Source organism: Motacilla alba, chromosome 17 (genome assembly GCF_015832195.1).
Source record: "Motacilla alba alba isolate MOTALB_02 chromosome 17, Motacilla_alba_V1.0_pri, whole genome shotgun sequence".
NCBI classification, from domain to species: domain Eukaryota; kingdom Metazoa; phylum Chordata; class Aves; order Passeriformes; family Motacillidae; genus Motacilla; species Motacilla alba.
Window position 1 is genome coordinate 1,545,564 of NC_052032.1, and position 15,563 is coordinate 1,561,126.

General features: G+C 46.9%; 1 protein-coding gene across 2 annotated transcripts in view; it reads left to right on the forward strand.

Moving 5' to 3' along the window:
• The window catches only part of PNPLA7 (patatin like phospholipase domain containing 7), a 126,399-nt gene that overhangs the window by 33,948 nt on the left and 76,888 nt on the right, over nt 1–15,563 (forward strand). For both annotated transcript variants that reach the window (XM_038155911.1, XM_038155910.1), the window contains exons 18-19: nt 2,561–2,692; nt 4,135–4,258. In XM_038155911.1, the coding sequence (XP_038011839.1) occupies nt 2,561–2,692; nt 4,135–4,258 (256 nt within the window). The remainder of the gene's footprint in view (nt 1–2,560; nt 2,693–4,134; nt 4,259–15,563) is intronic.

Sequence of the window (15,563 nt, forward strand, 5' to 3'; positions counted from 1 at the left end):
GCCTGTGTGGGAGGAGACTTTGAGGGCTAAATAAGCAAGTGGAGTAAAACCAATGAGCTAAACCATCCAGGATGTTATAGGGGCTTTATTTAACTTTTGAATCTGCTGAGAAGGGGGATAGGGCTGCGTGTTTTCCACGTGTCTGTTGGTGTCTTGGTCAGGATGGTGGGATGGCATGGAAAAATCGGGACCAGAGAAGAAGGTCAGGAGAGAAAAGCTGTCCTGTTTTTGGTAATGGTGTTTGCTGCTGGATCTTTAAGTGTTGTAAATGTAAGAGCAAGTGTTCAGTTTAATTTACCATGCAGACAGACATTCAAGTGCAGGCGTATGAGTGGGGTGAATTCAACATTAAATAGGGATAGGTGCCTGTGGATCTCTGCTCTTTCAATTCCAGGGCTCTTGACTGAAAGGTTAGGCTTCATTATTGCAGAAGTAATAATTGGAGCTCTGGGTGAGGAGAGCAGTATCCATGGGAAGCTCTGTGTGCTGCCCTGTCCCACAGTCCCTGGCAGCTCTGGGGCTCTGGCTGCAGCACTGGCACTAATGAGGAAGAGTTCTGGTGTTGGAAAGACTTCAGGGCAGGTTCTGTGCCCCATCCTGGCAGTGCAGAGCTCCTGGGGAGTTTGCTGTCACAGTCTTGGATTGTGGATCTCTGCTTGGGCTTTCTGTGATTCTGCCAGGTTGCAGTGGTCCAGAAGAGCTGTAATCCAGTTAGGGAACAAAGAGTGGCAGTGCTCCTTCCATACTTTTCTCTCTTCCTCAGTTATTTAGGGGTGAGGTTAGATACACAGCTGACATGATTTGTGCCCAGACAGCACAAAAAGGAGATTTTCTTACCCATCTGGCACCTTCCTTGTGAAGGGAACATGGATGCAGAAAACTCAGCAAGGAATCCCAAGAGGTTTCAGCAGTGCTGGAGGTGCCCCAGGGTCAGGAGAACCCCCAGGACCAATCCAGGCTGGGATGAGCAGCTGGAGCAGCCCTGGAGAGGGACCTGGGGGTGCTGGGGGTGAGAGCTGGAGCTGCCCCAGTCCTGAAGCCCCTGCCCTGGGCTGAGCCCAGTGTGGGCAGCAGGGCAGGGGGGATTGTGCCCCTGTGCCCTGTGCTCAGGTGAGACCCCAGCTGCAGAGCTGCCCCAGCCCTGGCCCAGCACAGGGAGCAGCTGGAGCTGCTGCAGAGATCCAGAGGAGGCTCCAGGGGCATCAGAGGGATGGAGCAGCTCTGCTGGGAGGAGAGGCTGGCACAGCTGGCATTGTTCACCTGCACAGGAGAAGCTTTGGGGGGACCTCAGAGTGGCCTGCAGGGCCTGAAGGGGCTGGCAAGAAACATGGAGAGACAATTTACAGGGGTCTGGAGTGCCAGGACACCGGGAATGGCTTCCCAGAGCCAGAGGGCAGGGATGGATAGGATATTGGGAATTAGGAATTGTTCCCTGGCAGGGTGGGCAGGCCCTGGCACAGGGCACAGCTGTGGCTGCCCTGGATCCCTGGCAGTGCCCAAGGCCAGGCTGGACATTGGGGCTTGGAGGACCCTGCTTGTCCATGAGCAGGTTTCATGCAGCTCCCTCACTTTCTGTGTGCACTTCTCATGCTGGGGCTGCAGACACAAATCGACTTCTTTGTGAGATGTTATTTCTTTTTTTTTGTGAAATAACTGTTTTTTAGTAGTCTGCCCTTGATGCTGCACATGAAAGACAAGCTGCCCTAACAGGCAGAACAACCTGACATGTGTGTGATCCATTCACCCCTGGGAGTGCTTCAGGAGGTATTTGAGTGCTCACTCCCACAGTGACAGGGTGAAATAATCTTCAGTCTAAAAAGAAGGAGAAATTAGACATTCCTGAGCAATTCCCAGGTGTCTGTGAGAGTGATTTTGCTAGGCCTCACAGTGGAGTTTGAGGTTGTCCTGGCAGAACCTTCTCAGTTTTTCACTTTGAGGAACATACTGAATTACATGGTGTCTTTATTATTAGAGACTTTTAAGCATGACTAAAAACATTCAGTGTGAAGATAGGGAGCTTTATTATCAGCTCTTTGTGGTCCTTGCAAGAGGGAAAAGGGAATATTTGAAATGCAGAGCAGGTGTTTTATTTTTAAGCACCTCAGACTTTACATATAAAAAGATTCTGATGTGATATGTGGGGGAAACTGAGCACGAGCAAGAGACTGAGATGGGCAGAGCAGCAGGGAGGGAGGATCCTGAGGACAGGATGAACATTTTCCTGAGTCACAAGAGACCTGTTTGAGGGGCAAATGAGGAGGGTGGCTGATACACAAGAGCTCACATGGCTCCTGTCCATCCTGCTGCACTGGGAGAAGGGAATTGGGCCGGACAGCAGGACTGGCATCCTGCTTCTCGACAGTGCCCGCTCTGAGTGCCATTCCATTTGGGCTGGGTTGGAAGCTGGGCAGCCCCGTGTTTGGTCAGAGTCCCTGGTGAGAGGTGGTGGCGGGGCTGGGCTGTGGCCTGGGAATTCCTGCCCAGCTGCACTGGGATCTGGTGCCTGTGGGCAGCTGTTCCCGTTGTGGGGAGGTTCAGTAACGCTTTGGTTTTTCCTCAGGATCATGCGGGAGCAGCCCAGTGTGGTGCTGGGGGTGGCCCACACTGTTGTGAAGAGAATGTCCCCCTTTGTCAGGCAAATTGACTTCGCCCTGGACTGGATGGAGGTGGAGGCTGGACGAGCTGTTTACAGGTGAGATGTGGACAAAATTGTGTTTGTTGAAATTTTCCTGTTTCATGAGCTGTGCTCCCTTGAGGATGTGTAAATTGAGAACCTCAGGCTGTATTTATCAACTATTCCATTGGGTTTATTTGTTTGCCTATTTTGGGATTATTTTCTTTTTACAGTACCTTCAACATTGCTTCCATCTCTTGTCTGTACATGTTGCTAAGTTGTTTTATACTATTCCTCATCTTTTCTGTTGTCTTGGCAAGCTTTTTAAGTGACATAGTTGATTAAGACCCAGTTCCATGTTCTGATGGTAGTTTCTGCGTTGTTGAGGGCATGAAGATCTATTGCTCAGATCCTTGCTTATTGAAAACCTTGCTCAAAGGTTTTCAGCCTTTCTGAAACAAACAGAAAAACTCAAAGGTAATTCAGTTAGGCTTATTCAGCAGTAAATTGAAAAACAGGAATTTTGTATTTAAGGGGCAAAAGTTACCTTGGGAAAACTTAGTTTTATGGATGTGTACTGTGTGGCTGTTATGTGGTTACTGCAGTGGTGGGAGAGTAACAGTCTAATTAGAACATGATCTGTATCATTTTAATTTTTATAACCATACCTGCAGCACTAATGCCAATGGAAGTTTCGGATTACTCTGTGCATCAAAACACTCCTAGCTGTCAATATCTAGTTAAATCTTCTGGAATTCCTTGCATTTGTTTTAACTCCACCACCAGAAGTGCGATGTTCCCTGCAGCACTCCTAATTGTGCCAGCAAAAAAGTTCTTGGTAGACAAAGGTGGCATTTGGTGTGCACCAAATCTGGAGCCACTAGAGGGTCTTACCTTTGACCTGCAGAATTCCTCTGCACATCCACGCTGACCTTACAGTGGGAACGAGCTCCTGAGTAGCCAGCAGTGAGTCTGTGGTGTCCCCTGGGGCCTGCTCACACCCTGGCCATCCCCTTCCAGTCTTAGCATGGAACCCCACGCTGGCTTGGGTTGGAAGGGACCTTAAAGCTCATCCAGGGACACCTTCCACTGTCCCAGGCTGCTCCCAGCCCCAGTGTCCAGCCTGGCCTTGGGCACTGCCAGGGATCCAGGGGCAGCCCCAGCTGCTCTGGGCACCCTGTGCCAGGGCCTCCCCACCTCCCAGGGAATAATTCCTTCCCAATATCCCATCTAACCCTACTCTCTTTCAGTTTGACGCCATTCCACCTTGTCCTGGCACTCCTTATCTCAGCTACCTGTGCACAGCCTGTGCATTTACACATTAAACCCATTTCCAGTCACCTTTTAACAAGTTCCTGCTCCGTTTCTCATTTGCTCATTAAATATCAATTAAACACTTTCCTGCATCGTCCATGCCAGGCAGAGAAAAACCACCAACTTCTTCAAAGATGCGTTGCTGAGATGCATTTGCTGAGCAGGGACTCTTCCTTGATGCTGGTTCTTGGCTGTTTTCCCTGCAGGCAGGGGGACAAGTCTGACTGCACGTACATCGTGCTGAACGGCCGCCTGCGCTCCGTGCTGCGCATGGACGACGGCAAGAAGCACCTGACCGGGGAGTACGGCCGGGGGGACCTCATCGGAGTGGTGAGAGGGGCCCGTCCCCCTGGGAAACTGGGGTTTGCTCCGTGCCAGACACAGTCCTGCTCCCCTCCCTTGGGCATCTTTAGGGCTTCCAAAGTTGAAAATGTGGGAAACTTCTTTCTGCCTGGGAAATTTTTGTAGTGGTTGGCGAATGGGGTTGTTGGAGTTGGTTTGAAAAGAAAGATAAACGCAAAAAAGGCTGTGTCCTGCCCAGTGCTCCTCTGTGCCATGGGTTACTTTCCTCCTCTTTCCTATTCCAGCCTGTTAAATTAGGGCTGGAATAATGGCAGGAATGTGCACTGACTGGGGATTTGAATAAATTTAGTGCCATAGGAGGAGTCAGTTTGGATGAGCCCTGCCCTGCAAGTGTCTAGTCCAACCTCCTCAGAGTTAGCAGAGCTGACTTCAAAGCTTTGTCATGTTTTTCAGGGAGTGTGTAATTATTATAGCTATTAAAGCAACTGTTCATTTCAAAATTGTAGTAATTATTCATATTTAATTTCTCTCTTATGTTCATTTTTTGTTTCTCAGACCTAGTTTTGTTTCTCAGACCTAACAGCAGAAATAGGAGTCATAAATATGCGTGGCTTGTTTGATTTTTATATTTAAAGTCAGAAGACTTCTGAAGTTCTGAGCTTGTTGTTCAGGCCCTTTTCTGCTTTCTGAGCTGAAAACTAAGCACTGAAAATGTATCTGTTTATAGTCAGAATTAGCATAGCTCTGAAGCCATGTGAATTGGGATTAGTTCTATGGGAAGAAATTCCTTTTTATAGGAATGAAGGGGAGGGAGGAGTCTGAGCCTCCCCTTAGAGAACTGATCCAAAATTTTGTCTGTGGGGTCCATGAGGCAGTTCTGGTGGTGCTCCCAGCAGAGACAGGGCTGGGCTGGGCTGCTGCTTGCCCCATATTTGATATTTCCACGTGCACGGGATTTAGGGATCTCTTCCCACACTCAGTGCTGCTCTGGCTGAGGGGTTGTGTTGGCTTGGGATTGTGTTTGGAGAAGCAGGCCCATGCTGGAATGTGCTTCTAACACAAATTTTATTTGTTTTTTTTCTTTCTTTGGGATACTTCATTAAAGATAAAATGACATGGTTTGACAGGAGCTAAAGCTGACATCTTTTGTGACTAATCACAATGGTGCGAGGCCTTTTGGTGTGTGAAGAAGGGATTGTCAGTGTCACATCCAGGCATTCTCCTGCTTTCCTCTGCCTGTGGTGTTCTGCAGCTTTTCACTGTCAAACTCCTGGAGTTTTGCAGAGTTCTCAGGTTAAAAACAGACCTGTTCTACTTTCTGAGAGTAGTTTTGAGTGACAGGGCAGCAGATGGTGCTCAGAGGGTGGGCAGGCCCTGGCACAGGGTGCCCAGAGCAGCTGTGGCTGCTCCTGGATCCCTGGCAGTGCCCAAGGCCAGGTTGGATGGAGCAGCCTGGGACAGTGGAAGGTGTCCTGCCCATGGCAGGGGTGGCACTGGATGGGCTTTAAGGTCCTTTCCCATCCAAGCTTATTTACAATTCAAGTGTTTCTATGAAATGGCCTAAACTCCACCTTTCTGTTCAAGGCTGTGCTGGTTTTTCCAGGCTGGCAGGAAGGAGGAGGTGGGTTGGCGGAAGGACTGGGCTGTGTTTGCTGTAGCAGGGCCTTGTTTGCTGTGAGTGCCCAGGCAGGGATACAGGAATACCCGTGCAGTTTGTGCCTAAAGCACAAGTCGCTGTTTCGGATCCACGTTATGACATGAATCACGTTGGAGACTTGAGTGACTCTGTGGACGTTGTCATCTCCTTCCTGCCCACAGCTCCCAGCCCCACTGACTCACTCTGCCATTTGTTGGAAGTGTCTCCGTGCTCTGGCTGCCTTTTGCAAACATGGGGGAGGATCTGTGAAGAATGCCAGCATTATTTCAGAGGGCATTAGCAAAATGATATTTTTGCTTTTAAAAAAGTTTTGTTTATCCCCTTCTACAGAATCTGTTATAAACCTTTAAAAACCTGCTGAAGGGTTGGGTTGTTTTTTTTTCCCCTGACATTAACATAATTGGGGTTCTGGGTGCTTGCAGGGAATGAAAGCAGCAGTTGGTGTTGGTAATTGGTTTTGTGGTGAACTGGTGGCTTGATCCTCCCTGAACGCCTCCGAGACCCTCCCGTGTCACCCCTAATTGTGGGCACTAAGCAAACACAAGAGTCTTGTAGTCGATGGCTTTTTGTTTGCTGCCTCTGTGTCAGAGCTGTTCAAATGCCACGTGTCATTTGCATAAGAGATGAGGCTCTGCCGTTCCTGCTTGCAGGAGCAAAGCAGTGCAGGGTGAAGGCTTTCAGACAAGATGGTAATTTTCAAGCGGGTGCGTGCGCTCCCGGGGCTCAACTTGTGGCTCAAACTGTTTTGTTCCCTGCACTGACTCAATGGCATCTGTTCCTGAGGTCTGTCAATGCAGGGGGAGAAGAGCAGATTACAAACTGAAGTTTCCTTCCCTGTGGAGTTCCTTGAGGAGCTGACAAGGACAGTTCTGTCAGGGGAAAAGGATCCTGACTCTCAGGGAGATCTTTTGGAGGGACACTGGCTGCTGTTTGCCCTATTGATGGGCAACTCCAGCCACTGTATCTGGTCAAAACTCAGTTTAGAAACTTTGAACTAATTTTTAAAGGACAACGATGAATCTGTTAAATAATTCCCTCCCTGCTGAAATACAGTTGACATAAGTCTTGCTTTCTAGAGACTAAGATTTGACTCACTTAGGGGAAATCTTTTAATTTGGTGGTCCATTGCTATAGATGCACTTAGGGAAAAATGTTGAAACGTGAATTTTATCTACCAGCTAAAGCGTCACGTTTCTTATATTATTATCATTTCTGCCATGCCCTGGGTGATCCCAGAGGAGATCAGAGGAGACATCTGTGTGTTGATGGAATGGAAGGGCTTCTCTTCACCCAGCTACTTGTTTAAAATGCTTATCTTAATCTCTCAGTTCTTTTCTTGATGTTGCTGCTTTGGTTTTGATCTTGATTAACCACTGGAAATTTTTTGTAGTTTTTACTCTTGTTCTCTTGATCTCATTAGCACTTTGTTGTGTGTGAGAGAGTATTCCTTTTAATTTGATTTTTGTGCCTATCAAGAGCAGGTGTTGGACCAGGCCCTGAGGTTCTCTTGTTCCTGGCAGTGCTGCTGAGACTGGGGCAATTATCCCCTGGTTTATTCCAAAGTGCAGGGCAGGTGTCAGAGCTCAAGGTCAAAACTCCAAGCATGTGTTGAGGTGGGTGTTCTTTGCTTTTTGCACTGTTGGGAGGACAGCAGTAGGTGAGGAGAAGGCAACAAACCCATCAGAGCCATTCCTCAGAATAATCTGCTGCTGGATGGAAGTTGTGCACTGCCTGCACCCTTCAAACAGCTGCAGGTGATGGAACCTTCAATGCCGTGAGGGATTTTATGCAAGGCTACACTTTGTCTTCATTGAGTTCTGAAGATTGGCTGTGGTGTTGGGCAGATGCCTGAATGCCAGGCAGGTATCAGGAGCCTCAGAGTTAACTCCAGATATTTTCCAGAGCTGGACTTTTAGGTGGTATAAGCTGGGTTTACTGGTAACCCCTCCCAGGACACTGTTGTGTGCAGGGTCTGACCCAAAACCAGTCAGCTTTCAAAAATACCTGCTGAGGGGGGAAGCTGCAGCCATGTTTTGATTAATTCAGTACCTTTTCTGCTTTTTAGCAACCAGAAAGTCCCTCCTATCAGGAATGCTGCACCCCGTGACTTTTGAGTGCAGAAAGTGCTGAACAAGTGCAGAGAGGCATTTGTGCGCTGACTCTTGGAACACAGGTAGAAATTGCAGAAAAGAACCTTCAGCTGCCAGTGCTGCAGCACACTGGTCCTGCTGGGCAGGAAATCAGCTTTTACATTCTTAGAAATAAGACATTTTAAATATTTTCAGACGTTAAGCTGTTTATCTAATTAAGACAGCTAAATGTCCATGGCTTTTTTTCCTCTCTAAAAAGTTGAAACCCAAGAAGAATCTGTAAATGGCTTATGATTTCCTCAGGGGATTGGAGCATTGTCCTTTGGAAATGTAACACTGTTAGAAATCTTTAATTGCTGTGTAATCCTCAAAGGAATCACACAAGGGGAACTATCAGGATTACACTTGTCAGGCTTTTGTTCTTTATCAGTATTAATGTTATCAGGCAGCTCCAAAGCCAGCTGAATGTCACTGCACCCTCCACATTAAGGCTGCTTTTCTCTGCCTTTTTTAAACATGTGCATTTTTTGCCAATTCCTTGTATTTTTGTGGTTTTGTCAAACCATGATTACTGCATTTGCTGAAGCTGTAAGATACTACAAAGCTATTTCAGGTGAATTCAGATTATTGCCACCTCAGGCACACTGTGCACAGACTGTAGTTGAGGGAATTGGTGGTGGGTGAGGTTGAGGAAGAGAGCTGGAAGACATGGTCCTGGAAGAGATCATTCCTTTTTCATCTCTTCCACTCTCTCTTGGTAATATATTACTAAAAATTATTATTTTCCTAGCAGCATCTTAGGTGTGAACTCAAATTTAAAACAACCAACAAAAGCAAAGCCAAAAAAATCCAAACCATCCATTGATACCCACAAACAGCAAACCCTCAGTATTTGCCAGCCCCAGAGGGAGGCAGAGGGAGCCTGAGGAATGAGTTCACATTTGCACCACTGAATTAGTGTCAGAATGAAATGAGAAGCTGTGTCCTGATTTCCAAGCCCATCTTGAGAGTGTTTTTGTTAAACTCAAATGGCAGAGTGCTTTTTGTGCTTGATGTTCTGGGCCACGTTATTTTTTGAGTATGGGGAGCTCTGCTGACAGATAGTGATGGAAATTGTGACCCGCTGGGTTCCACATAGGTGATTTCATGCGTTGGACTGTCATTCCTTAGGATATTGGGTGTCTCCTTCTGCTTCCAGCTGAAGTCTCTTGTGATAAATCCAGCTATCAGCTCACTCTTGATACACATCCTGATCCCCTGCAGGACAGCTTTTTATTTCCCTTGCCTCCTTCTCCTTTCTCCCTTTCATTTTGAGGGATGCCACATGGAACTGGGCTGGCTGGGAACAGCAAAGGCTGATATTACATCTCCTTGAACCCTGGAAAATGCACGAGGCCATTGAAAATTTTTCTCCTTGATAAAACCTTTTTTTTTTTGGTGTTTTTGTTGTTTTTGGGTTTTTTTTGACAAGCATCATTAAATAAAAGCCACTGAGTGAGAGAGATAAAAGTGATCCTTGTCATCACCACCAGAATGCTTGGATGGCACTGAGTGGTGGGAGCAGAGTGCAGTGGAGGTGGCAGGAAGGATTTTTGGGGGAAGAGTCAGTAGTGGAGGGTGGGGAAGGGCCCATGATAAAAGTTACAGCCAGCTTTGGGACACTTGTGTGAAGCTGAGTTGAAAGCAATTGGATCTCTCCCTTCTAGAAAGTATCTGAGCATCATGGATTGTTCTCTCTTCTGTTCTGGAAGTTCAGGTATAATTCACCCACAGAGGAGCAGCCTGCCCAGGACATTGCACTTGCAGATCCTCTTCCAACAGCCTGGAGAAATGTGATGGTTTTGTTGGGTGTTTGGTGTGGGTGTCTCAGGTGGCTTCTGGCAGGGTTTTCGGTGGTGTTTGGACTGTAATGTTGGGTTTAGGGCAGCACACCACGCATGAAACTTCAAATCTCTCCTATAGCCACACGTATACAAGGAGTAAAACTGAAATACAGGAGGCTGGGCTTTTACCAATTCCCTTCCTAGCTTTAATCTTTCTCTTTTTTGTCCCTTAATGATGTTCACAGCTGCAACAGGCCTGTCACTGCACTGCTGCAAAGTGTAGGCTCAGTCCTTTGGGGAGAGCCTGTGGGATGACTCCATCTGCCCTAATTACAAAACACAGCAAGCTCAGCCTTGTTTCATTTTTGCCTGTATTTTAGATCTGCTCTTGCATTTAGCCAGGTACAGATACACAAGACTTCCATGCATGAGTGTGTGTAAGCCTTTCATGGCTTTTTTATACGTTTATCTATTGAAAAAAATGAGAGAGGGAGGTTTGGATTCTTCTTCGCACACAGCAGAAGGGCTGGATGTCCTCAGTCATGGGGTTAGCTTGGCACACAGGAGATTGCAGAAGGTGGTTGTTAGAACAACTTTGAAGAGTACATGGTGTTCTGAGTTCATCCACTGGCACTGCTCCCACAAATAGCATCGATTTGCAGTTTGTCTGGTTGCTCTTCCCACTCATTCACTGCTTCCAGCAGTGTCTCCTCCTTCGTCCTTTTATGATACAAACAAGTTGATATTTCAGGTCCTTCTGAGCTGGTCCTGGAGCATACACTGTTGGGATGAGCATCCTCTGCTGCTCCAGGTGCAAATGAGCTGGAGAAGGGTGTGAGGGCAGTGTGTTCAAGCCAAAAAAAATCAATGTTCCGTGTAGTGTTTAGTTGCCCTTTGTTTAACACTGGTGATGTTGCCTCACTGGCTTCAGTTGCAGCAGCAGCAGCTTTTGCCCTGCTCTGGACAAAGATACTGCTGTGACAATCTGCAGGTGGCTCTTCTGTGCTCTGGTGTTGGCTTTGAGATGCAGGTGTGCTACCTGTCAGCTGCCTCACTGCCTGTCCCTTCTCCAGAGCCCCCTGAACAGCAGCAGATGTCAGTGTTGGTGTTTCTTCTCCATATCCCTCCTTGGGTGTGTGTCCTTTCATCCTTGTCCTTTGTGTCCCTTCTCTGCTGGTCCTTCCCCAGCACCCTGGGCTGAGCTGGTGGCTTTGTGTAGAGCCTGGGGTGGGGTGGGCTGTGGATGGAGTGAGGAGTTCTGGCAGATGGTCTCTCCAGAGGGAAGGTGGGTGTCTGGGCACCCCCAGTGTCACCCAGTTGTGTCCCTGTGAGGACAGGCCCTGCCAGCTCTCTTGATGCTCCTGGTGGGAGCCAAGCCTGTGCTGAAGAGAAGACAATTCAAGTATCAGGCTAATTACCAGACACTGATTGTAGCTGTCTTGGAGGAGAATTTGGAAAATGAAGAGTTTCACAGAATTCACAGAATCACTGGGTTGGAAGAGACCTTCAAGACCATCGAGTCCAACCCAGCCCCAGCACCTCAACTAAGCCCTGGCACCCAGTGCCACATCCAGGCTTTGTTAAACACACCCAGGGATGGTGACTCCACCACCTCCCCGGGCAGCCATTCCAGAACTTTATCACCCTTTCTGTAAAAAGCTTTTTCCTGATATCCAACCTGCATTTCCCTTGGTGCAGCTGGAGACTGTGTCCTCTGGTTCTGTCAGTGCTGCCTGGAGAAAGAGCCCAACCCCAGCTGAGCACAGCCACCTTTCAGGAGCTGTAGGGAGTGATGAGAGCACCCCTGAGTCTCCTTTTCTCCAGGCTGAGCACCCCCAGCTCCCTCAGTGGTTCCTCACAGGGTTTGTGTTCCCAGCCCCTCTCCAGCCTCGTTGCCTCCTCTGGACACGCTCCAGGTCCTCAAGGTCCTTCCCAAACTGAGGGGCCAGAAATGGATACAGTTTAAGCTGTATAATTAATGATCCTTGGGGTCCTGACCTGCTTTCCAGGCTCTCCTTGTACGTGGTGCTTTCACTTGTGTGCTCTTAAACAAGGGCCTGAAGGAGGCTTCCCTTGGTGAGGAGAGATTGCTGCTTTTTGTGAGCTGGCAGCAAGGAAGAATCGATGGGAGAGGAAGAAATATGATGTGTGAGAGGATGACAGATTCTTGGTTGGAGTAGTGGCCATAATGAAGAGGAACTGAAGACAGTGTATTACAAAGTGGATGGGAAGGAAGAGCCTGTGCTGTAAATGTGCTCCTGGCTGGAGGCTGGGGAGAGCAGGCCTGTGGCTCTGAACATTTGCGCTGGACATGTCTCCTCATGCACTAGATCTGCTTGAAATCTCACTTCAAAAGAAATAATCTCCACAAGAAACTACTTGGAAATAATCTGCATTTTTAGTGGCTGCTGACTGTGAGAAAAGTCACCCAGCAGTTTGTTAAACTGAGGATGAGTTTGTCTGGAGAAGCAACGTTTTCCTGCCAGCAAATCGCCTGCCCTGCACCAGTCCCAGTTTGCTCCAGGAAGTCTCAGAGATGCTGAAGCCTGAGCAGCAGAAGAACTGTGCTCAACACACTGGGGCTGTGCACACACCAAAAACGAAGCAAATAAAGCGATTTCTTGAATGCAGCTCAAAAAGGAATTTGTGCTTAGAGCAACTGGCAGAATATGCCACTTGCTGGTTTTCACTTCCCAACTGTGTAATTTGGAAAGCTGTAAAGAACTGTTAGGAATGACTGTTGGAAATGAAGTCAAAAGAGGTCATGAGAGTATAAATTGCTTTTCCCCTCCCTGTAAAAGATTTACAGCAACACTTTTTTTTCAGAAAGATCTTGTAAGGAGGGTTGTGAATCATGTGCATCGTATGGGATGGAGGCAGCAAAACCTGTTTTTGTCACTGTTTAATACTGAGCTAAGAGAAGGTGTGGGAATCATGGAATTCCAGACTGGTTTGGCTTTAAAAGGACCTTAAAACTCATCCAGTTCCACCCCTCTGCCCCTTCCACTCAATTGCTCAAAACCCCTTCCTGTCAGAATTCATTGGAACAGTACAAAGAGCACAGGTCTGTTTTTAGGGGGCTTTTTTAGGGGGACTGGCGTGTTTAATTTGTTTTGTTATAGGAACAACAGAACCACAACAATGCAGAAGGGCTCTCACCCATGGCCATATCATGATCAGTTACAAGAATCACAGGGTGTGTAACACTGGAAGTGGTTCTGTGCTCTCTCATTCAAATTATTCCAGCTTTTGAGACACTGTTCCTGTGCAATTCCCCCAAATTAGAGGCAGTGATGGACGACAGATTTCTGAGGGTGGGCTGGAGATACAGAGGGATTTTCAGGATGAGAGCCAAGGGGTTGACCTTGGAGACAGGGAGTGGTGAAAGGAACGTTCAGCATTTTTGTAGGGCTGCTAAAACAAAGCGCAGCAGGATTTTAGAGAGATGGAGTTCCAAGTGAAATTAGCACTGCAGTGTGGGCTTGCTGTGTTTATTGCATGAGAGAAAACCAAACAACACCAGATAATGAGGAGGCAAAGAGAAGAGCAGCCAGTCCAGGCAGAGCAGAGGACGTGGTGGGCTCAGCAGTCAGGGAACTCCAGGAAAAGCAGAGGATTCTTGGAGGGAGAGAGGAACGACAGTGATGGCAAATGCAGGAAACAGAGAGAAGCCCAGAAATGGGCAGTGAGGTGGAACTTATGTAGAAGCTTGTTAGGAAGGAGGAGGAGGAGGAGTGGATGTGACATGAGAAGAACAGAGAGGTACAATTGCCTCGAGCAAGAGGAGGATTGTGTTGTCCTAAGTTTGAGGAGAAGCAGGAAAGATTCCACTGGTTCTTTCTGCACTGGAGCAAATGCTGTGCTCATGCTGGTGAGGATGAGTGATACTAATGGAAGTCTGGGAAGGAGCTCAAGAGAGAACCTTGGGTGATTATGCAACCAAATATATAAGTAAACATTCTCTCCAGTCAGGTTCAATAAGATCTGAAAGATAATAATGCTATTTCTTGAAACATTCGGTTATTAATGTTACTGTGGAGGTGGTTTTGTGTTGTTTGCTGCAGCTGTGGTGGGTGATCAGAAAGTTAAATTTCCCTTTTTGTGACCAAGGAAATAATGCTATGGTCTCCTAATCACAAGTGGATTGTGTTCATTTTGAAATTTAAGCTGGATCTCTGAGTCTTGTACCTTTACAAACCTGGAAAAACAAGAAAATCTTTTCAAGAGGTTCACTGGGCAGAGGATTCCAATGCCAAGGATTTGAACATGTTTAAGATAGAAATTATTTTAAATACTCAGATGCCATGAGATTTCTGGTTTTTCCCAAGCAAGAAGAAAAATATCCGAATATATGAACAGTTGATATCTCAAATGGTTTATTTAAAAATACAAAGTAAAAAGGTGCTATTTTCAGGGGAGAATTGCAACTCAGTGTTAGAATGTTTTTGATCTCCAAAGGAGATGGGAGTAGCCAAAACCAGATGGGTTTGGCAGATTTCCATGTGCAGGAAATGTAGAACCAGTGCAAAAAAGGCTCTAAAACCACAGGGTGTGAAGAGGGGAGAGTGTGGTGAAAGTTGAGAATCATCCTGCAGGTGATCCAAATATGAGCCTTCCTCCTCATGCTTCAGTGAAGAGGAAATGCTTCATTAATTATTGAATCCCAGAATTATTTGGGAGGGGAGGGATCTTAAAGCCCATCCAGTGCCACCCCTGCCACGGCAGGGACACCTCCCACTGTCCCAGTGCTCCCAGCCCCAGTGTCCAGCCTGGCCTTGGGCACTGCCAGGGATCCAGGAGCAGCCCCAGCTGCTCGGGGATAATTAATACGTGACTAATGGGGACTATTAATAAATGTAGAAATTGGGAACTCAGATTATTATACCCAAGGGGAAAGCACAGTGTGAATTTCCTTGTGTACAGTGTCTGGGACCCAGATATTTTCCATGCTGGAGTACTGGGGTGTATTTAAGTGAAAATATGAAAGATTTCTGTAGTACCTGTATGTAAGAACAGTCCAAGGTCCAATTTCTGTAATCACTTGGGAATTGCAGTCAGCACTTGCAGGGGTCTCTGGGACTGGTGGTATTCCAAATCTGGATATCTGAATGGCTCCTTGGGAAGGAGGTTTGGAAAAGGTCTCCCTGTGCCTTCTGCTCTGTCAAAAAGACTAAGTTACACTTGGGAGCTCAAAAACCTTCCCTGTGGCTGTGTTTAAAGTTAAAATTTAATTGCCTTTTCTACAAATTTACAAATTTCATCTTTTCTGAAAGGCTCAGGAGCCCCTTGGAGCACAGTTGGTTTTATGCTCTCATATATCACAGAAATTGTGGCAAAGGATCTCGGACAGTTGGAGCGTTTTTCTTCTTGATCCAAATTAAACTCAGTCAGCAGCTGAGAGGAAAGGTTTTATTTTAACAGCTGAAACTCTTAACCTGCTTTCAGGAGGAGGAAGGTGAATTACAGAGCCAAGAACCTGTGATAAAAAGCTGGTAATAGGGGAGGGAGATAGAACATCTTATACAGCCCTTTGGGGAGCCTTAAGAGGGTTTGTTTCTCCATAAATGTATGTACAAAGATGATTTGGTTTTTTTTTTGCCCTTCTATATAATTAGTTTAAAATGTGATGACAGAACAAAACATCCCTGGAACCTGAGCAAAAAACAAAGGCTGGGGATTGCAAAATGAAGATGCTTTAAATTTCCCTGTGCAGTTTTCCATGCAGAGCAGTTGGTGCTGGTAAAATTCAAGTTAATATTGGC